Raw genomic sequence first — 26,200 nt, 5'->3', positions numbered from 1 at the left:
GGCGTCGTTATTGACTATTTAACGCTCGAATCATCGAAACTTGCACAAATAGAATGGATTGCTACTCCCAAGGGTGTTCTCTGTGCAAGTTCGCTGGTTCAGGCCAATCACGGAGAGCAACTACAAAGTGTACGGTCTACCTAAGTTAAAGCTCAAAGGAAATCTACTAATATTATAGAATTGGAATGAAAAAACACATCGTTGTTATTGACTTTTTATTTCACTTTTTTATAGATATACTTATTAATATCGCTTAATATCGCTCAGTTTATCTCCTAGCAAAGTTATCGTTCATTGCACCTCCGCTTCGTTGGATGTTATTTCGATTGGATTTGATACGTTTTTCCACCGTCTCGTTGTTCGCAGCGTGTTTGAATTGTTGATTAATAAAGTCCTTATCGTACTTCTTCTGTTTATCCTTCAGCTCCTGCCTTCTGTCTTCGTCCTCATATCGCTTCACATTTCTCTGACGTTCTTTGTCCCTCCATTCAGCGTTTTCCAACATTGCCTTCCTTTTGGCCTCAAGTTCCTCCTCTGTTAATGGCTTCCTGCTTTCCGGTCGCTTCCATGCAGGCTTCAGGCTTGATTGCTGTGCCTTTATTTCCTCCCGTTTATACAGACGAACCTCGTCTCGTTTAGTCAACTCCAACTTTTTGCCCGAAGCAGATACCAAACCAAAATTTTTCGATCTCGCCGGCACCTCGTCATCATCATTACGATTGTGACCTCGACGTGTCTTCTCCGGTGTGGGTGATCTGCTGGATTCCGATGAGACAGGAGATTTTCGACGCTCACTGCGTTCCTTCGAGCGCATTCTATTTTGTTTCGAAGAACGCTCACGGCTTCGCCGATCACGACTCCGGGAACGGTTTCGATCTCTAGATTTATTAGGACTTCTTGAACGATTCCGATATCGCTTGTGTTTTTCAAGACTCTGTGATCTACTGAGTGCTCTTGAGCCTCGTGGGCGGTCTCTTTCCTTGGAACGATGCTTTCCTTTATTTTGCGTATAACTTTCATCAGAGCTTGACCCAGATTCATCCGAGACGCTGCTCGATCGTTTTTTCATCTTCTTTTTAGATTTCTTCGGCTTTGCCAGTTTGTTCAATTCCTTAGATAATTTCTGATACTTCAGAGTTAACAGTTTGTCTAAGTTGACATCCTCATTCTTATTACTGCTCATTGTATTCTGAACCTTTTTATACTTTTCCGCAAGCATTTTATCCAAATCTTTATCGTCTACCTCTGAATCAGATTCATTCGATGAAGATGTTCTTTTCTTTTTCTTTTTGCTCTTTTTCACCTTCTTGCTTTTTTTACTTGTCTTCTTTCTATCCTTTATACTTTGATCACTTTTCAGCAATCTGTGCAATTCCTTTAATTTTACGGGATTTTCCAGTATCTTCTGTCGACTTTCTATTTCTTTCTGCTTGATAGCCATCAATGGATCCTCCATAAGCTTTCGCGTGATATCAACCTGTTCGGTTCCCTCCAATCCTTTATACTGTCTGATGGAGAACGGAATACATTCATGTTCGACATGATTTTTGGGTTGCGTTATTCCTACGCTGGGACCCGCTTTCTCCTGGGCATCCAACTGCTCGAAAGTTTTATCAACTGAACGACCCAACAAATATTCCTCCCGGTTTACTTGTGCCCCTTTGTACATCCACTCCAGCTTTCTGTCTCCGTCATCGTTTGCAATTAGTCCGGATTTTTTCGCGATACTCTTCAGCTCCTCCCTGTCACGTTCCGCGTTAATTTCATGCTGCAGTTCGGCAAGTTTCCGCTTCTCCGCCGCATCTGCTTGCTCGGCTTTCCACACACGCTCCTGATTTTTGAACGTATTCGGGTGCCATGATTTTTTCGTATTCTGCAAAAAGATCACAAGATTAGAATGTTATTCTGAGAAGTTTCAATCCGTTTAATTTACCAAATCTCCGCCTCCCATAGTGAACAGTTCAAAAGCAATATTTCATTGAAAACAGTTTGCGAGCAAAATCGTTTGTTTATAAAAATTGACGCGAAAAAATACATACACCCCTGTGACTAAACACATATTATATGTCAATGAACAATGTGGTAATAGAATATCATGGTTTTATTGGGGCGTCCGTAAATTTGGTTCCGATTTTCGAGAAAAACAGTCTTTATTAAGTGCGATTCACATACAACATCCACGTCACGTCCACATTCCGTTACGTCACGTTACGTCAGTTATTTTACCATGCATTTCTTATGGAAACATTCACATACACCGGCAACGTAACGACCCGTCAGCATACGTTCAACGAAAACGACCGGCAGGATTTGTAGAAAAGAATAATTGACGGAGATGGACGGCTCGTTTGGTTTTTGTCTGGGCTTTGTGTCTCGGCTTTTGTTTTGATTTCGGTTGTATTTTTTATGCCAACATATCTCTTGATTCCAAACTTCGGAGTCAAAATCATTTGCGACTAGCCGAGAAAAATAGTCTATATATTATTATTGTTGAATAAGGGTCGGGACTACGGGGTTTGAGCATTCAATTACCAGAAAGTAATCATGAAAAAAAGGATCTATCGGCGTGCACAACTCATGTTTCATTTAATTTGGAAATCAGCTGCTATTCTTCTGTAGGAGCATTGTACCACTGCGACCATTAGTTTGATCTATTGTAGTGAATCAGCTGCTATACTGTTTTGCTACATAAGACAATAGACAAATCACAGGATTTTCCTTCTGCAAAAATCTTTTATCGCTTTTTGACGTTAGAACTTTCATAAAAAAAAAACATCTAAATTCACTGCCGGTTCCAATAGTTAAATCTTACTGCCACGATTAGAAGTGTTTTTCGTCAATAGAGCACAGATTCAATAATCTCGAATCTCGAATGAAATAAGTGTTGTATTTTGTGTATTTTTTAGTTTTTTTAATGATACAAAAATGTACCGAATGTACCAAAAAATCGCAACTCGACATATCTGCCCCAGTGTCGCCCAATGGAAGGTTTCTTCGAGATTTTGAGCTAATTCTAGTTTTTTTTCACGAAAATTGACTTAACTACTTTATTAAATATAATTTTGGTGAAATTATATTTGATTTTTGACGTAGGACTACGTCTACCGGAATATATAGGAGATAAAATGAAAATCTAGGCACTCAACATGTAGGAAAAAATATAAAACAAATTTTATTTTACATAATACATCAGAAACATAGTGCCTTCCAGGGTCTCCTGACATGGCATTAAAAACAATTTTGCAGAGACAACGTAGCCAACACACGCACGAGCTTATGAGTTGTTAATTGCTTTCCTTTTCTCTCCTGGCACATACATTCAAAGGCTGAGGAGAAGCGAGATACACCCATACCTCGCTTTACGGCGTAGATATGAAATTTGTCTGCGTTCCATGAAATTTGGCTGCAAAGCGAAAAGCCGTATAAGGAATCAATTATTCTAATATAAACTAATACAAATTCAATCGGATCGGTTCTAAATTTTCTTAAATTTGTAACATGATTTATAGTTAAAAATTCCATTTTGTCTTTTTATTTCATTTAAATCAGAAATACAAAAATAAACAATACATATATTTGTACATAAAATAATAACAGACTCCAAAACCCCACAATAAAAATGAGTTCCTCATGTGAAAGGAGTTCCCTATCAGCTATAAGTAGATAAAGTAGTAGTAAATCATATTATTTACGTAGTTAGAGCCATTTTGGTGATGCGGTATCTAACCTGCTATGGCCATAATAATGAACTTCAAACGCGTTTTTCTCGAAACTTGTTTTTTCAAACTGGCGTACACGATATCTCAAGTTGTACTGAACTGATTCGGGTCAAATTTATATGGACATAATCTGCAGGCATCTCTCTATCGCATGAACCTCTAAAAGTGACATTTTAAAATTTTACTATTTTTAAAAATCGAGAAACGTAAGAAAAAACGTTTTGAACCGCATTTTGTTTTACAGACGGCCGCCATTTTATCAAAAAAGATGTTTTTGAATTGTCTGAGGTTCATGCGATAGCAGCATCTTTACCGATTCAGAATCTGTTTTGTTTCAGATAATCAGAATCGTGTGAATCGTAAATCGTGTACGCACAACTTTCTTTCAAATTCTCTCACTTCATCAGCTCTTAACTATTCTAGTTATGAATATTTTTTCTCTGTTCAATTTTTCTTTTATTGTTAAAAGATAGATGAACAAATAATGTTATAATGGATAGTAAAAATATTGTTTGTTTTTTTTAACGGAACTCCAAAAAGCATCTGAAATTCGTATGAAAGAATACCCCCTTAAGTTATTGTTTCGCAAATATTTTTTCACTTCTGTACAAAAGTGAATTTTTAACAAATCCTCAAAAGTGGCTTTAGTCACCCATCTTTCTTGTTGGATCTACATACGACCGGTAATTGGTTTTTATTTAGTACTTTAAGAGGACTCAGATTTTCGGATAAACATATTAAAAGTGGTTTTAGCTTAAAATCACTCGCGGCATTTGCACCAAGAAGTCAAGTTAATCGTTCTTTAGACACCTTATAACCAGGCGCAGATTTTTCGATTTTGAAATGCCCAGTTCAATAATTCGTTTAAAGTGTTGGCATATTCCTTAGATGCGGCCTTATCAGCGCTTCACCTGCTTCACCTTTTGTTTTCAAATTATACAAATTAAATCTATTTTTAAATTTTTCAAACCATCCTCGACTCACTTGGAATGTGACATGTTCAGCAGATTCATCGGTATATCCATTTTTTAAATTTTCGAAAATAAATTGCGCAAGACTGGCAACATGTAGATACATCGTAATCAAAACAAAAAGTTTTGTTTTGCCGTTCTAGCAAAACATTTAAGTCCGTAAACCGAAAACGTACCTTAATTTAAGACGGCCGTTGAAGCGAAATGCCGTATAAAGAGCGGCCGTATAGCGAGTTATGGGTGCAATACATTGTAAACCACATCCTTGTCCGTTTCTACAGCTTGTTAATGCGTATATATTCCACTTTTCTTCTCCGAAAGAAACACTTTCGGTTCGAAGGTCATCAAAGCAACAACTAACTGCAGCGAGTGGCGAGTGGCAATCGCAATCGCTAAACGGCAGCAAGGAGCAGTAGCAAAAATTTTGTTTATTATACAAACTGCTCCGCTCATCACGATTTCAGCAGCAACACCAGCTAGCATCCAGAACAAGGTGACATCGAGAGCGTTCAAAAAAGGTTGTTTTCAAAACCACTAGTTCAATAAGTTTTCTAAATTGCATCAAGCGAGAGTGGCGACAAAACGGCAGCAGGTAGCAGTAGCATACAGAAGAAAGCGGCATCGAAAGCGTTAAAAATGGTATTTTTCTAAGCCACGAGTTACTAGATTTTCTAAATTGGAACCATACCATAAAACACGGTGCACGATGGTCATGCTTAACCAGACGCTGATGAACGGAGGTTTTAGAATATATGCGCTACGAGCTTCTCGGACAACCTAATAGTTGATGCTAGAGGACGCCACATATGAGAAAAAATTCAAAGAATTTTGATTTACCGTTAACATATTTAATTTTTTGAAGACATATCTTTTGTCTTTTTTCGTAAAAATGCCATACTTAGACCGATAATTTCGAAGATGAAACCAATCAATCGAAATTTATTTCTAAGTGCCATCCGAATTTTCTCACTATATCACTTGTATACTTCTATTTTAATTTGAGTAGCACGGTTTATAACGATATTTTTATATCGATACATATATATTTTCCCCAATGGTTGGCCCGATCATTATCATGTTCTCATGTTATATTTCTGTCGATTTTTTTTGCAAAACCTTCATAATATTAATTTGGATTGAATAAACAGAATTATATAACAATATAATAAGAGATAAATGATCTAATATAAAATTATTTGGTGTTGTCATGCTTCAATATAATTGAGGAATCATTTGAACATTTCTTTCGTGTCGTGTGAAGACATTTGAAAAAATCACCTTGTATCCTTAATCTCACCATATACGAGGGCTGTCCGTTTGTTTTTTTTTGTACTTAGCCTACAAAAAAAAAATTTGGAAAAGTTCGATTTTTTTCTCAACATAGTCTCCTTTCAGCTCGATACACTTGACCCAGCGATGCTCCAACTTCTTTAATCCATCTGAAAAATACGTTATCTAGAGGTCTGCAAAGCAGACCTCCGTGGCGGCGATGACCTCCTCATTCGACTCAAATTTCTGCCCGGCGAGTGACTTTTTCAAGTTCGGAAACAAAAAAAAATTACAGGAGGTTGTGTCCAAGATACGACCGCATTGTTGACGTAGAACTACGCTGTTATTTTATATAAGTCGCTTGTTTATATCTTGGGATATCATTCTATAACGCTTTGGCGCACAATCTTAACGTCTGCTTCGCCATAACGTCAGTTTAATGCATTGATGCATCCTCAAAGGCACCAACGAAGCCCTTATGATGACGGAAAACAAACAATGTTAACTGTTTGGAAAAAGACTGAATTATGCCACACAGCTTGTACCCTGCTGTAACACCCTTCGATGCGAATTCGCTGATGAGTTTGTCAAGAGCGACCGCCTTCACCACCAGCGGGGAGAGCTTGATTTGGTTGCAGCCTGGGTAACGGCGTTTACATGTTCGACCGACGCGCCGAAATCGCCTATTTCGCTGTTGTCGATGCGGTGTCACACTCGCGAAGGCTCGTTCAGTGCGATCGCTTTCCACTGCACCAACATCGCGTGCATCATTGGATGACGCTTACCTCGAAATTTTATTGCCCCTGGCAATGCGTTCGTTTTTTGCAGGGCTCGAGCCTGCCTTCCTCTTCTTCTTGCTCATCACACACTACGCGAAGTGTCCAATTTATGACGCGGAAAGAAAAACACACGATACGAATAACGCCAAAAACGAACTGAAAAAACCACACGACGGTATCCAAGTTGGATTACCACTGGTGGGGTCCAATCTTAGATCGAAGCGCAGCGAAAGCAAAGTGAACTGGATCGCTCAACAGTCCGATGCTGAATGAAAGTTGGCCTCAGCGAGATCCACTGTTTATACTCTAAGCAAAAATTCCCCTTCATTCTTCTACTTTTTCTTCGTTCACGAAGACTTGAAATCCTACGACTTCCCCTCCATTGGTCGTCGATAAGTTGCTCGTTACTGACTGCTCTGTTCGGGAAAGCACACAAATGTACAGAACAAATGTATGGGAAAATGAAAACGCTAAAAGTTTTCATGATTTTTAACCATTTACAAACCAGGGAATTCTAATGTATAGCATATTCAACAAATCTTACGGAATTTCCAATTCGTTTAGTATGCAAATCGCCAAAATCCTTTCGCGGCAAAAATAGTTATTAACGTTAACTTTATTTCATAAAAACGTGACCTGTTTTCTGATTTGGCACCCTTAATGAAAGACGTAGTTCTACGTCAAAAGTCGCACGGGGCCAAATAGAATAGACATATTTTGAGATTTTCCACCTCGGAGATTGAGACATTCACGTTTCTTCCTAAAACAATTTGAATCTAGTACTTCACAATCAGCATGATAATGATTTCATTTGTTCATTTCATCCGACACACAGTGATAATTGAGAGAGTAATGAGAGAGAAGTTGTCAATATACGGCCTATTCCCAGTTCCTATTGGAAACCACTCTTCACTGTCGAAGGAATCTATCCGTGCCGCAAAGCTGTTGCTGCGGTGAATTTCTTATCAATTTGCGTCAGAACATTACAGCTGTAGTTCTCCAGCCACTGTCTTCTAATCTTGTGGCCTGGTTCCAACGAAAAGTGTTTACTAAGTAATAGTTATTTCGGTGCATTTTTTGTCGCAAATATTTCGAAATGGCATGCTCCAAGGCTGTACAACGCTCAGCTGTTTTGCTGCAAAATTCCACCGGCTTCGAAAATTACGTCGGCAAACGTGCCAGGTAAGATATATTGAGTAAATCTAATGTGCAATGTATTACGACAGTGCAACAGAGGTAATTGATTTCATCTGGAGATGACCTTCACAATGTCATTAGGTTTCTATCAATAGCCATAATTCCAATAGATGTTTTGTGCTAACCAATCGATAAGATATGAATTTGGGGAAACTTAAAAAATAATGCATCTACTAAAGATTTGCCAATTTTATTTTTGTGTAATTGCTTGTTCTAAAAGTCCAACTTCGTGCAATGGAATATATTTAGTTCCACAAATATTGGTTCAAATGCTCAATATATAGGAAAACAGGAAGTCGATTGTGAGTTTACGCATTGTTTGTTCTGTGTACATATGCAATGCTGATACTGCGACTAAAATAGGTGGTTGTCATGTAATTAGCGTGACAAGCAAGGTTGACCTAGGTTCAATACCAGTCGAAGCTGTGAAGATTTTTTTGAAACTGAAAATTGATCACTTTTTCCAGTTGAAATGTTCGCATTTTAGTGATAAGCTTTCAGAGAACCTAATTCTTGATATCCAACATGTTACTTTATTCCAGCTCATGGTGGGGCGCAGTACAAATGGGTCCTCCAGATGTCATTCTCGGTGTGACGGAGGCCTTCAAGCGAGACACTAATCCTAAGAAGATTAACCTAGGAGTCGGCGCGTATAGGGACGACAATGGTAAACCCTTTGTGCTACCAAGTGTTCGCAAAGCGGAAACGCGCCTAGCCGAAAAACAGCTGGATAAAGAGTATTCGCCCATTAGCGGTACAGCGGAATTCTGTAAGCACAGCATCCTTCTCGCGCTTGGATCTGACAGTAAACATGTTGCTGATGGGTTGAATGCAACGGTACAGGGTATCAGTGGAACGGGTGCACTTCGTGTGGGAGGAGCTTTTCTGGCAAGTTTCTTCCCAGGAGCAAAGGAGATCTATTTACCCACTCCGTCCTGGGGTAATCATGGACCGATCTTTCGCCACTCAGGAATGAACGTAAAATCCTACAAGTATTACGATCCGAGCACGTGTGGGTTTGACTCGAAGGGCGCCTTGGATGATCTGTCGGTATGTATCTATAATTGTATGTATAATTGTTTACATCCCAGAAATTGCACTTGTTTAGAAAACATTTCACTTAAAAATGTAAAAATAAATGAAAAACGTAGAGCATGAAAACGCAGCGGGAGGTCAATTGCGAAGTTCTGGAAAGTATGGCTAGTATGAACATTATTTAGTAGGGAATTACGAGGAGGAAAAGCAATTATTGAATAACAAAATTGCGGAGCTATAACGAAAGCCTTCATTAATGAATACACCTATACCTCGCATTACGGCTTAGATACGTTCCACGAAACTCGGCCGCAAAGCGAAAAGCTGTATAAGGAATCAATCAGTTTTCAATTTTTTTTCGATTACATAAAACTATATATTATATTGTGCATAGGGTAGTTTGTCTTGGAAATCAACATTTTTAAGAAAGTTTCGTTTGAAAATTCTATATGACCACTTCCATTGGCATTCTAAAATAATCCTACCTAGAAATATTGACATCGAAAAAAATGTTTTTTTGCCGTTATAGCGAAACATTTTAGGCCGTAAATTGAAAACGGGCCTTAATTGAAGAGGGTTGTATAGCGAGATATGGGTATAGTGCAATGCGGCAGAGAAAAGATCCAGTAAGAGAAAATTTAACGCAAAAAGTACGGGAAGATGTGAAACGACACCGTATCGAAAAAATGACTCATTTGACCGAAGAGACCGTGACAACCAGGGAATATAGTACAACGAACGAGAAACAAAATTTAAATGTAGGGGAAGTGGAGGCATAGTGGTCACCCTAAGGAATATGCCCATTTCCAGCGTCCACATATCGATTCAATTCCCATTTATCGAAGAATATTATAGATCAACTCATTGTTCTTGAAGATGGCAACACTTTTCATCATTGAAAAAAATGTGAAAAATTTTTTTTGCCTAGTGGGGGCAAAATGGTCACTCGCACATATAAATTTATGCGTTTTTCGTCCAAATTTGTTCAAATTATATTTGATAATGTAGGTACATGGATGAAATAAGCTTGGCCCATTCACCTAGAGTCTCAATTTAAATTTTCTCATGCATACAAAAACGTAGTAAGAAATACATAACGTTCCGCATAATTGTTGATTAATGATGGTCCTGCCTCCTTCCGCTACAGAGGTTTGAGCATGACGAGTTAAAATGAGGCTTGGTTTAGTTGGAGCAGCATATTTATCCAGGGTCAAAGCCACAAAAGGATATTCTTCAAGAGTAGAATTTAATGCGGTATATCAGCTTTAGTAAACAGAACATTGTAGTTGTTTTTCACCTAGGCAGTCTGAATCGACTTGAAATGTCCTACAAACAACGAAATACAGGGAGACTATCAGAGGGAGTTTGTAGCAAATATAACACCGCAAAGAGCGAACTCCAGAACAACAATAGGGTAGATAGGGGCAATAGGGTCCCTCTAAGAACGAAACGTCCTAAATCACATAGGAACATTTATAAATTACTAGTTGACCCGGCAAACTTCGTCCCCTCCAAAATTTGTTTTTTCAAACTTTCACGTTTTCTTACTAAGCGCAAGTTCATGTGTCCAATCGCAGAACTGTTCATTGATTGATCTTCTAATCGACTCCGTTGAATTTACCTTTTACTAAAAAATTCCTAGTAAGGTTTCTAGAAAGGTTTCATGCCCCGTAAAACCTCCACATGCCAAATATGGCTGGGAGCCCCGCTTTAGGGAGGGGAAGGGAGTGTTTAACCACCGTAAACATTTATTGCACCCTAAAACCTACATATGCCTATTTTGGTGTCATTTGCTTGATTAATTCTCGAGTAATGCATAAATTCGTGTTTCATTTGTATAGCAGCCCCCCCTTAGAGAGGAGGGAGGAGTATCTAACCACCTTAGAATCATTTATTGCACCCTAAAACAGGGTGGCCACCCATTCGGGAAAAGCGGGAAAAAGTCGGGAATCAAAATACATCGGGAAAAATGCGGGAAAAAATCGGGAATTGTTCCACGAAGTCGAATTTTTTTTACGCAGTGTTTTTTTCGGCTCTCTAATTAGTTACTGCATGTGCTTTAGAGCATTAAGACTTTCTAAGCAGTGTGAATTTTAGATTTTCGAAAAATTCTGTCGGCGATGTAAGGAAACAAGAGAAGAATAAGCTTAAGGAAAGGTATTCAAACTTTAAACGGAGTTTTGCATTAGTTTTCCGGTCAAAGATGTACGAGATTGTCGCACATGCTATGAAATATAGGCTGCTGGAACTAAAATTGATTTTTTGTGTTACGGCAACATCGACAGTTAAATAGTTTTTGCGTGAATGTCAGACAGAGGCACTGATGGTTCCTTTCCTTTTCGATGACCTAACGGGACTTGTGAAGTGTTATGGAGAAAATTATGAAATCCGTACGACTGAAAATGAAATCTATATCACCTCACAGAAACCATTCTACTAAGTATTAAAATTGGGTTTGCAACGAAATCCGCAATCAACAAGCAAGGTATTCCGCAAAATTTCCGATGAAGCTGCCCTAATATTTCGTACCAGCTATCGTGAGTTCTACTGTGGATTTTTAAAGAAATTGTTTATACAATCCCCTTTGACATATCGCACTCGTTATCTAACGTGTATTAACCCGGATGTGATTTTCAACTTTCCGGATATAGCGACGAAACGGACGGAGTTATGCTTGAAAGTATTCGTCGACAAACAACATTTGCCCGGCGTTTGTACAGATAAAATAAAGAATGAGTATGGACAATTGCGTCTTCTACTGAAATTGTATAATCTGCATATCAAATAAAAGATCAAAGATTGCATGACTCTTGGATGGAAATTATCGCTCAGTCACAGGAGGAGCTTCCAATTTTGACCTTGGTTGTGAAAAAAGTTCTGAACCTATCGCATGGCAATGCATCATTGAAGAGAGAGATTTTTCTTCGAAAAGCACGAACGAGGCTAGAAACTCGAAGATGTTGATTGACACCCAGAGAGATGCAGTATTGATGGTAGAGAAAATATAATGCTCAAAAAGTGTTGAAAGTTGAACTAGATTTCTAATAACGCTCAATAAACATAAAACGTTTACCTCAACTTCTTTTCTCTCATGGTTTTCTTATGGCGTCCAATAGAAACATTTGTATCATTGAAAAAATAGTAGTTGATAGTTGAAATGTAGATCCACATAGGGGTCGAACATGTCCTTAAAATAAATCAAGGCTCTGGTGTAAGAATGAGACGCATTTTAAAGAAAAAGGAATCAGATTCTCGGTCATAAAAATGCTACTTACGTTCGTGTTTCAAAAATCAATTTTTGATTAACGAAACGACACAATATTATGAAATTTATTTTCTGTGAGTCGGGAATTTCGTGAAATCATGCGAGAAAAAGTCGGGAAAAATGCAGGAAATCAAAAATTGAAATTGGGTGGCCACCCTGCTAAAACCTTCACATGTCAAATTTCGTTTCATTTGCTTGATTAATTCTCGAGCAATGCATAAACTTGTGTTTCATTTGTATGGCAGCCCCCACTTAGAGAGGGGGATGAAGTGTCTAACCACCGTAGAAACATTTATTGCACCCTAAAACCTCCATATGCCAAATGTCGTTTCATTTGCTTGATTAATTCTCGAGTAATGCAGAAATTTGTGTTTCATTTCTATGGCAGCCCCCTCTTAGAGAGGTGGTGGAGTGTCTAACCACCGTAGAAACATTTATTGCACCCTAAAACCTCCATATGCCAAATGTCGTTTCATTTGCTTGATTAATTCTCGAGTAATGCAGAAATTTGTGTTTCATTTCTATGGCAGCCCCCTCTTAGAGAGGTGGTGGAGTGTCTAACTACCATATAAACATTTATTGCACCCTAAAACCTCCACATGCCAAATTTCATTTCATTTGCATGACTAATTCTGTAATGTAGAAATTTGTGTTTAATTTGTATGGCAAAATGATTTTTTATACTTTTTTTCCATGGTCATTAATTTTTATTTAATTTTCAATGAAAATTCAAACAATTTCCTATAATTTTCGTATTTTTGAGCAAGACTTGTTTGTTTTGCCATGCGTTGAGGGGTTCAACCGATAACGTCACAAAGCCCTTTCCCATGCGATGTTGTAAAATAGAGAAAAAATCATAAAATCAATAGGATTTTGAGGTTCCGAAGCTTATGTTTCCCCAAACTTAAATGCAGTTTCTTGCAATTCAATATAGGGTAGAAGTGTACCTTTCATCGCAATAGTACCTATTATGGTAATAAGAGTGAGTTTCTTATTAGTTTAGAAAACATATCTTATTTTTAAAGGCTCTTATATGATTTTTAAGCATCAGCAATATTTTCTGTGTCGATTTTAGTACGTGATTCCATGCAAAACATTGTTCTTTTGTTGAAAAATTTAGTTTAAAAATAGTGTGTCCCATTGATGCTTGCCTCTTAGCATTTTGATAAGGATTATGCGGTCAAAATAATAAGATTTTTATGCTGTGAAGTGGCTGTGTGCAACGAGGAGCAGACAGTTATTTTCCAACCGGGAAGCTCACAACAACAGACTAATCTAGATATGAAACGGATATTCGGTTTCCTGCCTATCTGGTTAATAGTTGGTATCCGGCCGGATACCGGATATTATAAAAAAAAAAACAATTATTTCTCATTAACAAAAGATAAAGCATAACCGGAACTTGTAATGCTTTTTAATTCTTTTTTGACTTGTAGTTAATTAAGTGTACCGTCTCTCAGATTATCATCCCGGAAGTTCTTATTTTTTTCATTTTGAATACAAGTAATTGGTTGATGTTCTTTGCATATTGAAATAATGTGACACAAAATCTGTCTGGAGGTCATGGTTATCGTAAGAAAAAATCAATTAAGAGAATCGATCAAATCAAAAGCAAAACTTAGGTAAAAAATTCCGAATAACGAATAATAAATAATAAGTCTTGTACAGAATTCATTGGAATTTTCAAAACTGCCTTCTGATTTGGGAATAATCGCATTATTGAAAAAGTATTCATTAGAAAAAGGGAAATTTTTCATTCTATCAAAACCTTTTCCTGTAAATTGACCTACAGGAGCGTTCTTGGAATCAAATAAATGCTGACTGATAAGGTTAATTGGATTTACTATTTATTTGGTTAATAAAACACTGTTTCTGTTTTTAAATCTTTTCTTAAAAACAGAAAAATCTTTTTTTCTTTCCAATATTGTTATCCACTACACCTATACACACAAAAAAAAGAAGCATACAAGTATCACATCTCAAAACTTGAAGCTTTAAAATGATGTATATCCCATCTTCGTTGGTTTCTCATAAAGTTACAGCGTTTCTAAAATCGATTTCGTGCTCCGTTCCCATAATTTTTGTCGAGTGTAGAATTAACGACATAGTGTTGCATACTAGGAATAAGATTTAGAGGCATAGTTCTATTTAAAAATTAATGTTGATGTATTACTTGAATCCTATTAACACTTTTTCCACCGACTATTACCATAATGGGTCCACATATTACGAAACTTCAGGAACACTATTACCATAAAGGATACATGGCAGTGGTATTTTCAAACATGTTTTTATACAATTTAGTCAATTAATCATCGAAATCTCAGTGAGAATCTACAAAAACAGAGTTCAAACTGCTAGAAAAAGTGTACTTTTTTATACTTTTGATCTAAAATACAGTATTTATTCGCCAATTTCTGCAAGTTGGACTTTATATGGCCTCGTCGATAAATGAGCTTTATGGTGTTTTCTACAGTTTTACTTCTTGTGTGAACATGTGCATTGGCATCAAAAGGACGAAATGGGCAAATGAAGTTGGAACGGCTTTTCGTCACAAATATAGTGTACCGATGTCTAATAAACTGGATGGGTCATGCGCGGATATGAAACAAAACGTTACTGCACTGCGCAGCACTAAACGTATAATTTTACAATTTGTTTTTACTAAGGTTTATTGTTGTCAGCAGGTCGTCCCTAAGACAATACCGCTTCCACTGTTTAACTACAATTATGAATAATTTCTTTCTTATTCTACTTATAAATGATTGTTAGCTTTTACTTACTGACTTTTTGAAATGAGGTCACGAACCTTGTATGCGAACATCATACAGTTACAGGGTATTTAAGGAAAAGACATTCTTAACTTTGTTTAATATTCATGCAATGGCCACAAGCACCAACGGATCAACATAATCTTGATGCACTGAGCCAACTCAATCTTGAGATGAATTACAAATTCATCTATCAAATAGAATATTTAATAATCACAATATTTTCTCTCAAACTCTTATCTTACAGAAAATCCCAGAAAATTCAATAGTCCTACTACACGCTTGTGCCCATAACCCAACCGGCGTAGATCCGCGACCTGAGCAATGGTCGGAAATATCGGCCGTAATGAAAAAGCGCAAACTGTTCCCATTTTTCGACATGGCATATCAGGGCTTCGCTAGCGGTGATGTTGCCAAGGATGCTTTCGCTGTTCGTGCCTTCCTTAAAGATGGTCATCAGATCGCTCTAGCCCAGAGCTTCGCCAAGAACATGGGCCTGTATGGTGAGCGTGCCGGAGCCTTCTCGTTAATCTGCTCGGACAAGGAGGAAGCCGCCCGTACAATGTCTCAGATTAAGATTCTCATTCGTCCGATGTATTCGAATCCACCCATTCACGGGGCTCGACTGGTGACGGAAATTCTAAGCGATGAAGCGCTCCACAAACAATGGCTGGGAGACGTTAAACTAATGGCCGATCGTATCATTTCGGTGCGAACAAAGCTGCAGGATAATCTGAAAAAGTTAGGGTCATCTCGGAACTGGCAACACATCACCGATCAGATCGGTATGTTCTGCTTCACCGGAATGAATCAACAGCAGTGCGAGAGACTGACCAAAGAGTTCAGCGTCTACCTGACCAAGGACGGTCGAATCTCGATGGCTGGAGTTACTTCCAAGAACGTCGATTACCTGGCTGAAGCTATTCATACCGTCACAAAGTGAAATCATCGTCCGGAGCAAGAAAATGCATTTCATAGTTCTTGTTTTGTATAGGCAAAAAGTAAGAATTTCAATGATAGCATTTAACACGAAATGAAAGTATATGCTTTTGCTAAACATACATGCCCACACGTTATATCCAAAAGTGATTAGTGCTAGTGAACATATTTTTATGCTTTATTCATATCATATTGTGGAAAAATCACACTAAAAAATCTGTAGAGCCATGTAATAGAAATTGAAGATCAGATAGGTCAGATGCTGGCGTAGAATAAATAATGTGAGAAATTTACAATCAACTGACTTCTGTCTGTAATGAGAAATAACCTCACGTCAGAAATTGTCCCAAGAATTAGCAACAGTCATCATTCCTCGTCGATCAATTGTACGAGCTGAACGCCTATTGTTCGTGCTCTATCAACAATAAATCGATATTGATTTTTCCCTCCGCTAGAGTGGTTTTTAGTCGTTTTTTTTACTTTCGTCACAAGTGGTCGGTGGCCTGTTTATTCGTTCCACTGAACGCAGGAAGTATAATACAATAGATTTTGTCGTCAACGCGGATAGTGTTTACCTCGTAGCGCGCGGCTTTGTATCGCTCTCGGAATAGGGGTGTTCAGGGTTGTTCGGACACCTTAAATTAGTTTTTTTTGAAGATTTTTTAAGAACATTTTTGTTTTGAAATATTTTTTAGTTTAAGTTGATTTTATGTCTAAATTAGTTCTAAGTTGAGTTTTAGAGCACGCGCGTGTGACTGTGTATGTGTGTGTGTGAGTTTTTTTTGTTTTTCATAGACGGCTGCGAACCGTTTGCGCAAACGTTATGACATCTCCTGATGCCATTGTTGCGCGAACGCGCTATTATCAACCGTCTTCAAAGGGACCATGGGTTGTTTTCTTTCGGCCCAAGGTAAAATAGTTGAGAACTCTTGTCATATCAAGAGTTTTGCTGCGTAAGTATCCGGATGACTTGATAAAGAGAGACCGGACAAACTGCGTGTAGAAGCACCGACTTTTGATGTGGCAAACAAGCTTGTTCACCACGAGATTTTTAACAGGGAGTACCTTTCTTCTTCTTTCTTCTTTCCTCCGACTTGCACTGTGATCACGCGTATTCTAGAACTTGCCACTCAGAATGCATTCAAGGCGTGTTATTTGGCATAGAAATCTCAACTAAGTACTAACAAAAATGACGCAAGTAATACTACGTTGAGACGGCGAAGTTCGTCTAGGAACGTTAGTGCCATTGAAGAAGAAGAAGACCCTTTCTTCTCGAGATGCGGAGGTCTGAGTGTTGAACAATTGAAAAAAAAGCATCGGATTGTTTTAAAAACTCGCAAATTGGTGAACTTGTGAAGATTCTGGATGATATGCAACTATATGCAGCATCTTTGGAAGACAACCAAAAAGTCCATAAGCCTTCAGACTCGTTTCGGGTGACTTTCCCTGGTTGTGTTCTCCCAAACTATGTGAAAGTAGATAGTGTTTTTTTCCGGTGCACTTGTTTGTACCGTGGGTCTATAATTGCACAATTTGTGAAAATCTGGGACATTCTTCCAGCCATTGCGGCAACAAATTTCGCTGCGGTAAATGTGGTGAAAAACACAGTGAGGATTCTTGTACACAAACAGTGGAAACATGTATCCACTGTGGCGAGAATCCTCACCCTCTACAGGAGTTCCTAAGGTACAAACAGCACTCCGATGAAGTGAAGTTTTCTATCACAGGACGCTCCAAGCGGACTTATGCAGAAATGCTCAAGGCCGCATCAGCCGCTCATGAAGAAAACCAATATTCGGTTTTGTTAACTCAAGAATTGGACTCTAATTCTGATGAGGATTACACTACGGCTGCGCCAGAATCTTCGACGAAGGATGATTATTCAAAAAGAAAACTCTCTTCACCAATGATGCACCGTAAGAAAGCTAAAATGATCCTCAGAAGATTGTCTAATTCCAAGGGTAATGATATAAAATGAATCCGAAGGCTCCTTCTTGACTGCAAAGAATAAGGAACTTTGCATAGCTTCAGTACACGTTCCTCCAAATACTAACATTAGTCGTAGTCAACTTTGGAATCTAGTCTCGATTCTCTCATCACCAGTTCTAATTCTGGGTTACATGAACTCCCATGATACTGGGTGGGGTGATCCTTATGATGACGCTAGAGCGGCTATTTTTTACCTTTTATGTGACGATTTCAACTTGACTTTCTTGAACACTGGTGAAGCGACACGAATTCCAAAACCTCCGACTCGAGAAAGTCGACCCGACCTATCTTTTTGCTCAAGTTCGCTATCATTAGATTGTCAGTGGATGGTCATCAATGATCCCCATGGTAGCGATCACTTGCCAATCAGTATATCAATCAAGTGTGGCCCGCAATGCACTGAACCATCTCGAGTTCAATTTGACCTAACACGGAAGAATATCGATTGCGATTGCTTTTGAACCGAAAGGTGGTTAGCAGAGAGAGGGCAGTTTCTCAGAAAAATCAAGGGCTCGACTGTCAGGTTAAACGACGAGAAAAGAATGAAAACAACTAATCCTGTCCAGACTGAGGACCGGTCTCTGCTCGGTTCCACATGGATTCAACAGAGGACCTTTCCATCTACTCTGCCAAGCTCACAACTCCGTCGAACACTTCCTGTGTGGTTGACCCAAATATGATGATCTGCGAAATCTCCATGGAGTTAGCGGAAGTAGATGTCTTGAGCGACGATTCAGCGAGAGTAGCAGTGCTTTTCTGCTGCTTAAAATATGCCGAATTATTTTTCAAGATTTAGTGTCTTAACAATGGATCAGTCAAGAAGATCCTAGTTCCTTCCCCACCATGATGAAGGGGAATAAGAACACTGAAGATGAAGTTGAAGATGTCCAACGGCACGGCTTCCCCTCCACTGGCCTGGAGCCATGGTCCGAGGACATCCTTGCCATCTGGTCCAGCAAGCAAACAGCAATTTTTTTGTCAAATTATGTTTTGAAAATGATTTTCATATGCGTTTAATTTTTTGTGTCATTTGAAGTCCAACTTTTATGTAATAATTTTATGTGCAATAATATGATCTCTTTTTTTTTTTTTTTTTTCAATTCGTTTATTTGTAAGGCTCAATCGCATAAGCTTTGCGGAGCCGCTAACTCAAGTTTTGTTTATACAAAAATTTCATCTTAAATCTATGTTTAGTAGGTTTCGACCGATTACTCGCGGTTTACTCGAGGTTAGAGGGGCAACAATTTTTGTGGGACGGGTCAGGTTAGGGATATGGATATGAGGTATCATTGTCTCAACCGAGGGTTGCCGCACGCACTGTAGCATTGTGCATAATGATCAGGGATAGCATCTGGTGTTCGACTAGCTGTCGAGGGTGGGCGACGGTGAGATGAGGGGACAATACAAACAAACTAATAACGAAAAAGAAAAAAAACACAAAAGCATTAAATTCTTATACTAGACCGTTTCACAAACATATAGATCAACTGCATATAGCAGATGTCGCGAGTTCCCAACACGTCTCTAACAGGAACATAGGGTTGTCTTCCTTGGACCTCAAGGGCATTCAAAAGGTACTCTCTGGCTGCGTAATTATCCGTACATTGCCAAACTGCGTGATCGATGTCATCGTAACCGTTTCCACACCGACAGACATTGTTTTGAACAAGATTTATTCTGTGGAGGTGCACATCTAGGTGTCTATTCTGTATTTCAATCGATTCGAAATATTTCGAACGACTTGGTAAATTCCATTCCCTGTTTCGTTCGAGGTGTTTTCAAATTCGAATACCTTTCGTTCGGACTGTTTTGTTTTCGAACATCTTTCATTCGAATCAAACCAAACGTCAAACCCACTTTGTTTATGAAGGAGTGAATAATTTCCGCAGCGGATGAGCGGTGAACTGCAAAAATGTAAGCTAATTTTTAATCATTTTTTTCTTTAAATTAATTTTAACGTTCAACAGGGAAAAAAACAAAAACAAAACAACCACTAAAAATCAGTTCGAGCGGATTGTGCTGCTTCTGGAGCAAGAGCCGGACATAGCAAAGGGTTTCTCCCGAGGAAATTCCGGACCCTTCTGGGATGATCTGGCGGCAGAAGTCAATAGTTTGGGACCGCCTATTCGCGATGGAAGTGGATGGAAAAAGGTATATACTAAAACGAATCCGAAACATATGTTTATAGTCTTATTTTTGCCCTGGTTTTCTGTGTAGGTTTGGGCGGACTATAAGTCCGGATTAAAGCGAAAACTCGCTCACAACAAACGGGAGCAGAGGGCGACAGGTGGAGGACCCAATAAAATTATCAATTTGTCCGAGCTGGAGGAGCAGGCAGTTCTACTAACTGGGTTACTTGCGACCGTGGAAGGAATCCCGGGTACCTCATCTCATGGAACACAGTTGGGTTCGCCTTCGGGTGAACCTCAAGCTGCAGACCAGGAAAATTTTATATATTATGGTACTTCCGACGAGTGTGACGGTATCAATAATACCATTCACTTCCAGCCCTCTCAGCCGAAAAAATCCAGACCTTCTACCACGAGGCTATTAGAGCTGCAAGTCGAGCAACAAAACAAATTTCACACCAATGTGAAATCCCTGTTAAAAAACACAAACAAGAATTTGAGTGATCTGGTTCATTATCAGCGCCAATCAGCTCGAGCGATTCTTTCCGTGGATGCCACACTCAAAGAACATCTGAGTGAACAAAAACGACATAACCACGAGATGGAGAAGATCGCGCTGGAGAAATCAATAGCGACAAATCCTTGAAACGCAGATTGCGTATATTTCAGAACATTAGAATAATGTTTCAAAATATCAGTGATCTGATTTTTTATCTTTATATTGTAACTCAAGTATAAAAAAATGAAAAAAGTTCTAATCGTATTTTTATATCTTTCCATGGAAGAAAAATCTTACTTAATTTTTTCTTTGAAGTTTGTTTGGAATAGCATCAAAATTATATAAACTTTTTTAAAATTCACGAATTTCGCCTATAGTTTATGGAACTTCCTTAACCCCTTCACGTACAACATTGAACTTCACTCGTTGTTTCTCGATGTGAAATAATTACATAGCTTCAGGCATATGATGAGGATACCGACAACTGAAGATTATCAAATTTCCGTTATTTAAAAAAAAAATTGAATGAGCTAAAAATATAAAATATAATTTGAATATTATAATTAAAATAAAAACGAACGAGTTAGTACGTAGTAATAACTCCTTCGTTTTTATTTTAAACACAACATGTATTTGCTCATCATAGGGCACCCATGTTAGATACCCACACTCAGCAGAGTAGCGGAACGACTCGAAGTGCTCGTTTTGGGCCGTGCTGTTGGAAATTAAATCGTACAGCAAGGGGTTAAAACAACGCAAAAAGTATTAACAATGGTTATTTGAATACTTGGCCTGCTTACGAGAAATCGATAATGACATGTTCTCAAAGTGTTGGCAGGAATAAGAGTAAATAATTCTGCCGAAACCATAGTTAAGTAAGGAAGACACTTCCTTTTCCGGTGGTTGTTATTTATTTGAGCATTTTCAAACAAGTTAGATGAAATTTAACAGTCATAAATATTAATTTAAACAAAAGTTTATTATGTAAACAGCTGCATAACATATTATAACTACTGAGAACGACCAAATTCTAAGCATATATTGTGAAGTGCACAGCATACATTTATAATTTGAGCGCATTTAGTAGGATTGTAGTGAAGTTGTCTCGCGCCAAGGATGCATCTAAACCGATTTTTTAGTAAACCGATTGTCCGCTCGACGATAGCACGACCCAAGGCATGCCTGCGATTAAAATCGCTCTCCAAACTCCCTTCCTCCGCTGCTCTGAATGGCGTTACTAACCAAGGTTCCGATGGATAACCAGCATCACCTGAAAATATTTTATCACACAGTACATACAAGTATACTAAAATATTGTAGTTGAACATTACCTAGAATCTTAGTATTAACTTCACCATTTTGTTGAAGCTGCTCAAAGTGAGTTCTTGCAGGGCTTACACGCCATATATGAGAGTCATGATTAGATCCCTGGAAGGTAGGATCAACGAAACGAATCCTTTGCTGATCGTCACAAACCTATGTTGATAAAAAAGAGTATTTGTTCATTGATTTGTTAATTCAAATACTAATAATACTTACAATCAGAACGTTGAGACTATAAAATCCCTTCCGATTAAAAAACAAATTTCGATTCAGCTTAGGTGGAATAATTTTTACGTGGGTTCCATCCAAACACATAATAACACCCGGAATTGATGTTTTCTGATAGAAGTGTAGTTTAGCACGCCGCTGTTCGTCTTCCGTCATATTTAGGGAAATCCATTTCTTACACAGTGTCCGCTCCAGAATGTTAAGCATTTCAGTCAGCACCTTGGAAAATGTGGGCTGTGCTATGGCAATGTGATAATCTTGCCCTGCTCCATGTTGATAATTTCCTTCAGCAAAGAATCGCAAACATGCTGCGAGTTTCACCTCCGTGGATAGACCACCTTTCCTTGTGGTAAGGCAGTTCTCAATTTCCTCTAAAACGTACCGAAAAGCTTCCTTACTTAGACGAAAACTTTTGATGAATCTGAATAAGGGCAAAATTAATCAATAAGAGAAACAAACATGGGATTTTTGAGACGGATACTTACGCTTCATCAGAAAGTTTTATGAAGTCGGTTGATTTTCGGTGGTTTCGCCGATGGTAGCAAGGCATTCCAATTTCTTCTTGCTCCGCCAAAATCGGTAACAAAACGGAATCCATTGAACGAGAAAATTTTCTCACAAATTTCTCTTAGGATCAAAAATTAACTGAAATTCAACTCGCACTCGCCGCTATTTAATACGGTGTTTCTTTTTGTTTATCGGTTTTTGACAGATCGATGCATATTCGAAATTTTCTAACACTTTCGTTCGAAACGAGCAAAACGATTGGAATAGGGAATGGTAAATTCGAAAACGATCGAAATATCACTTTCGAACGAAATAGAAATCCGTCGGAATACAGAATAGGCACCCTAGCGAGTAGTGGTTGGACATAAGTCTACTCATTACACGAATGAAGTCACGACTTACGTCCAAACCTTTGAACCACGCTCTCGAAGAAACCTTTGGAATAATTGAATATAACCACCGCCCAAGACTTCCAGTGTCCCAATCGGTTTGCCAACTCAAGAGGGAACTCTGACGCAGTAATTGGAAAAATTCATCGTATGAAATCTGTCTATCAAACAATTCGCCTTCCTGGGCACCCACCTTTGCTAGAGTGTCCGCCTTCTCATTGCCAGGAATTGAGCAATGAGAGGGGACCCATACAAAGGTTATCTTATAAGATCTTTCGATCAGTGCACTCATCTGCAGCCTCACTTTTGTGAGGAAATAAGATGGGTGCCTACTAGTTCTCATCGACTGGAGAGCCTCAAGCGAACTGAGACTATCCGAGAAAATGAAGTAATGGTCTGCAGGCTTGTTGGAGATCATCCCCAATGCGAAGTCGATTGCTGCCAGCTCAACAACATAAACGGAACAAGGTTCCTGCAGTTTACGGAAGGCGCTCGAATTTTCATTGAAAACACCGAAGCCAGTGGATCCATTGAGGCGAGACCCATCAGTGAAGTATCTTTTCATGCAATTGACTTTTGAGTACTTTCGGTTAAAAATACGGGGAATGTAAGTTGATCGAAGCTGATCTGAGATTCCAAGTATTGCTTGTTTCATCGACAGATCGTATTCAATTGAGGAACTGCTGATGGTGAAGTGAGCACGGTCTGGAGTAAACGATGGAAGACAAATATCTGACGAAATATAGTGGTGGTAAATTCTCATAAACCGAGATTGTATATTTAGATGAAGAATTTTTTCAAAGTTTTCAATCAAAAGTGTGTTCGTGACTCCGCATTTCACCAGTATTCTGAGAGAAAGTTCCCAGAATCGGTTCTGTAGAGGAGTTACTCCTGCCAGAACCTCGAGACTCATGTTATGCGTTGAGTGCATACAGCCAAGAGCTATACGCAGACAATGATATTGAATTCGTTCCAGTTTTAGAAGGTGACTTTTAGCTGCTGAGAGAAAGCAAAAAGAGCCATACTCCAGAATGGATAGAATAGTTGTTTTATAAAGTGTTATGAGATCTCCCGGATTAGCTCCCCACCACGTGCCGCAAATCGAGCGGAGGAAGTTGACCCTCTTTTGACATTTTTGCTTCAAATACGTAATGTGGGTATTCCAAGTGCATTTTGAATCAAACCAGACACCAAGGTACTTGAAAGTCAATGATTGGGTAATGCTTCTGCCCAAAAGCTTAAGTTGCAATTGGGCTGGGAACCGCTTTCGAGTAAACACTACCAGTTCGGTTTTCTGCGGCGAGAATTCGATCCCTAAGTTCCTTGCCCAAGAAGACAAGTTATCTAAGGAATTTTGCAATGGTCTTTGCAAATTTTCGGCATGGAGACCTCTGACGGAAACCACACCATCATCTGCAAGCTGTCTAAGCGTGCATTGTTCTGCCAAACAACTGTCAATATCTTTCACATAAAAATTATAAAGAAGGGGGCTCAGACATGAGCCTTGGGGTAGACCCATATAACTATTTCTGGAAGTTGTCAGTTGTCCAAGGGTGAAGTTCATTAGCTTTTCTGACAACAAATTGTACAAAAAGTTATTCAAAATTCCAGGAAGTCCACATCTGTCCAGATTGTCTGACAGAATTTCTATGGTAACCGAATCAAAAGCTCCCTTAATATCCAAGAATACTGAAGCCAATTGCTCCTTGTGCGCAAAGAATATCTGTAGAAAGCAACGCTAGACAATCGTTTGTTCCTTTGCTCTTGCGAAACCCAAATTGTGTACTTGATAGCAAATTATTTGTCTCGATCCATTGATCGAGTCTTCGAAGGATCATTTTCTCCAACAATTTTCTAATGCACGAGAGCATAGCAATCGGACGGTATGAGTTATGGTCAGACGCTGGTTTGCCAGGCTTTTGAATTGCTATTACTTTGACCTGTCTCCATTCGGGTGGCACAATGTTGTTTTCTAGTAGGGTATTGAATAAGTCTAGCAAGCGTCTTTTCGCGATATCGGGAAGATTTTTTAGAAGAACGAATTTAATCATATCGCTTCCGGGTGAAGAGTTGTTCGATGAAAGAAGAGCCATAGAAAATTCCAGCATTGAGAATGGTCCGTCCAGAGGTCCACTGCTCGGAGACGTTTCTCGAAGAGTATGTTGGGCTGGAACTGAGTCTGGACAGACCTTTTTCGCGAAATCGAATATCCATCGGTTGGAGTATTCTTCACTCTCGTTGGTAGATGAGCGGTTACGCATGTTGCGAGCTACCCTCCACAAGGTACGTATTGAGGTTTCACGAGAAAGACCTTCAATGAAATTGCGCCAGTAACCGCGTTTTTTTGCTTTAATTAATTGTTTCAGCTGTATTTCAAGCTTTGAATATTCCTCGAAGTGTGTGGATGTTCCATGTCTACGAAAAGCTTTGAAAGCATCAGATTTTTTCAAATACAATTTTGTGCATTCATCGTCCCAGCCAGGAGTGGCTGGTTTTCTTTTAAACGGAGCACTTGGAACTTTTCTTTTTTGTGCTTCCAGTGAGCTTTTATACATCAAATCGACAAAGAATCGATATTCTTCCAATGGTGGAAGTATATCTATTGATTCGACACCGATTGTTACCGCCGTTGCAAATTTTTGCCAGTCGATGTACCTTGTTAGATCAAATGGAACTCGAGATGGTTCAGTGGATTGCGGGCTACACTTGATTGATATACTGATTGGCAAGTGATCGCTACCATGGGGATCATTGATGACCTTCCACTGGCAATCCAATGATAACGAGCTTGAGCAAAAAGAAAGGTCGAGACGACTTTCTCGAGCCGGAGGTTTTGGAATTCGTGTCACTTCACCAGTGTTCAAGATAGTCAAGTTGAAATCGTCACATAAATCGTAAAAAATAGCCGCTCTAGCGTCATCATAAGGATCACCCCACCCAGTACCATGAGAGTTCATCTCACCCAGAATTAGAACTGGGGATGAGAGAATCGAGACTAGATTCCAAAGATGACTACGGCTAATGTTAGTATTTGGAGGAACGTATACTGAAGCTATGCAAAGTTCTTTACTCTTTGCAGTTATTTGACACGCGACAATTTCGACGTCTGATAGAGCTGGGAGAGGAATTTTATAGAAAGAGTAGCACTTTTTGATCCCCAAAAGTACTCCTCCATAAGAATCATTTCTATC

At 38.8% G+C, this 26,200-nt stretch overlaps 4 protein-coding genes across 6 annotated transcripts; 2 read left to right on the top strand and 2 right to left on the bottom strand.

The window, feature by feature from the left end:
* Positions 1–201: 201 nt before the first annotated feature.
* Positions 202–2,056, bottom strand: LOC129776926 (pre-mRNA-splicing factor CWC25 homolog). The gene is made up of 2 exons (XM_055782871.1): positions 1,934–2,056; positions 202–1,873 (listed from the first exon to the last, which is right to left on the bottom strand). Exons 1-2 carry the CDS (start codon positions 1,949–1,951, stop codon positions 269–271), a joined length of 1,623 nt encoding a protein of 540 aa, XP_055638846.1. The 5' UTR covers positions 1,952–2,056; the 3' UTR covers positions 202–268.
* A 5,551-nt stretch (positions 2,057–7,607) lies between these two features.
* Positions 7,608–16,241, top strand: LOC129779212 (aspartate aminotransferase, mitochondrial). Its single transcript, XM_055786554.1, has 3 exons — positions 7,608–7,920; positions 8,478–8,985; positions 15,254–16,241. The coding sequence occupies exons 1-3, from the start codon at positions 7,835–7,837 to the stop codon at positions 15,947–15,949; spliced, it is 1,290 nt and encodes a 429-aa protein (XP_055642529.1). The 5' UTR covers positions 7,608–7,834; the 3' UTR covers positions 15,950–16,241.
* A 3,376-nt stretch (positions 16,242–19,617) lies between these two features.
* Positions 19,618–24,568, bottom strand: LOC129779738 (putative nuclease HARBI1). Of its 3 annotated transcripts, none has more exons than XM_055787390.1 (4): positions 22,599–24,568; positions 22,102–22,534; positions 21,894–22,038; positions 19,618–21,832 (listed from the first exon to the last, which is right to left on the bottom strand). In XM_055787390.1, exons 1-4 carry the CDS (start codon positions 22,709–22,711, stop codon positions 21,573–21,575), a joined length of 951 nt encoding a protein of 316 aa, XP_055643365.1. In that variant the 5' UTR covers positions 22,712–24,568; the 3' UTR covers positions 19,618–21,572. The 3 variants fall into 2 exon arrangements, 1 of the variants encoding a protein (XP_055643365.1); XR_008743761.1 differs by having other exon boundaries at positions 22,102–24,568.
* Positions 19,710–21,372, top strand: LOC129779739 (uncharacterized). The gene is made up of 3 exons (XM_055787391.1): positions 19,710–19,848; positions 19,902–20,085; positions 20,152–21,372. Coding segments are annotated over exons 1-3 (744 nt in total). The 5' UTR covers positions 19,710–19,846; the 3' UTR covers positions 20,710–21,372.
* Positions 24,569–26,200: the final 1,632 nt, after the last annotated feature.

This window comes from Toxorhynchites rutilus, chromosome 3, assembly GCF_029784135.1.
Source record: "Toxorhynchites rutilus septentrionalis strain SRP chromosome 3, ASM2978413v1, whole genome shotgun sequence".
NCBI lineage: Eukaryota > Metazoa > Arthropoda > Insecta > Diptera > Culicidae > Toxorhynchites > Toxorhynchites rutilus.
Note: the sequence above shows the minus strand (reverse complement) of the source record. Positions and strands in the feature narration are given on the sequence as shown.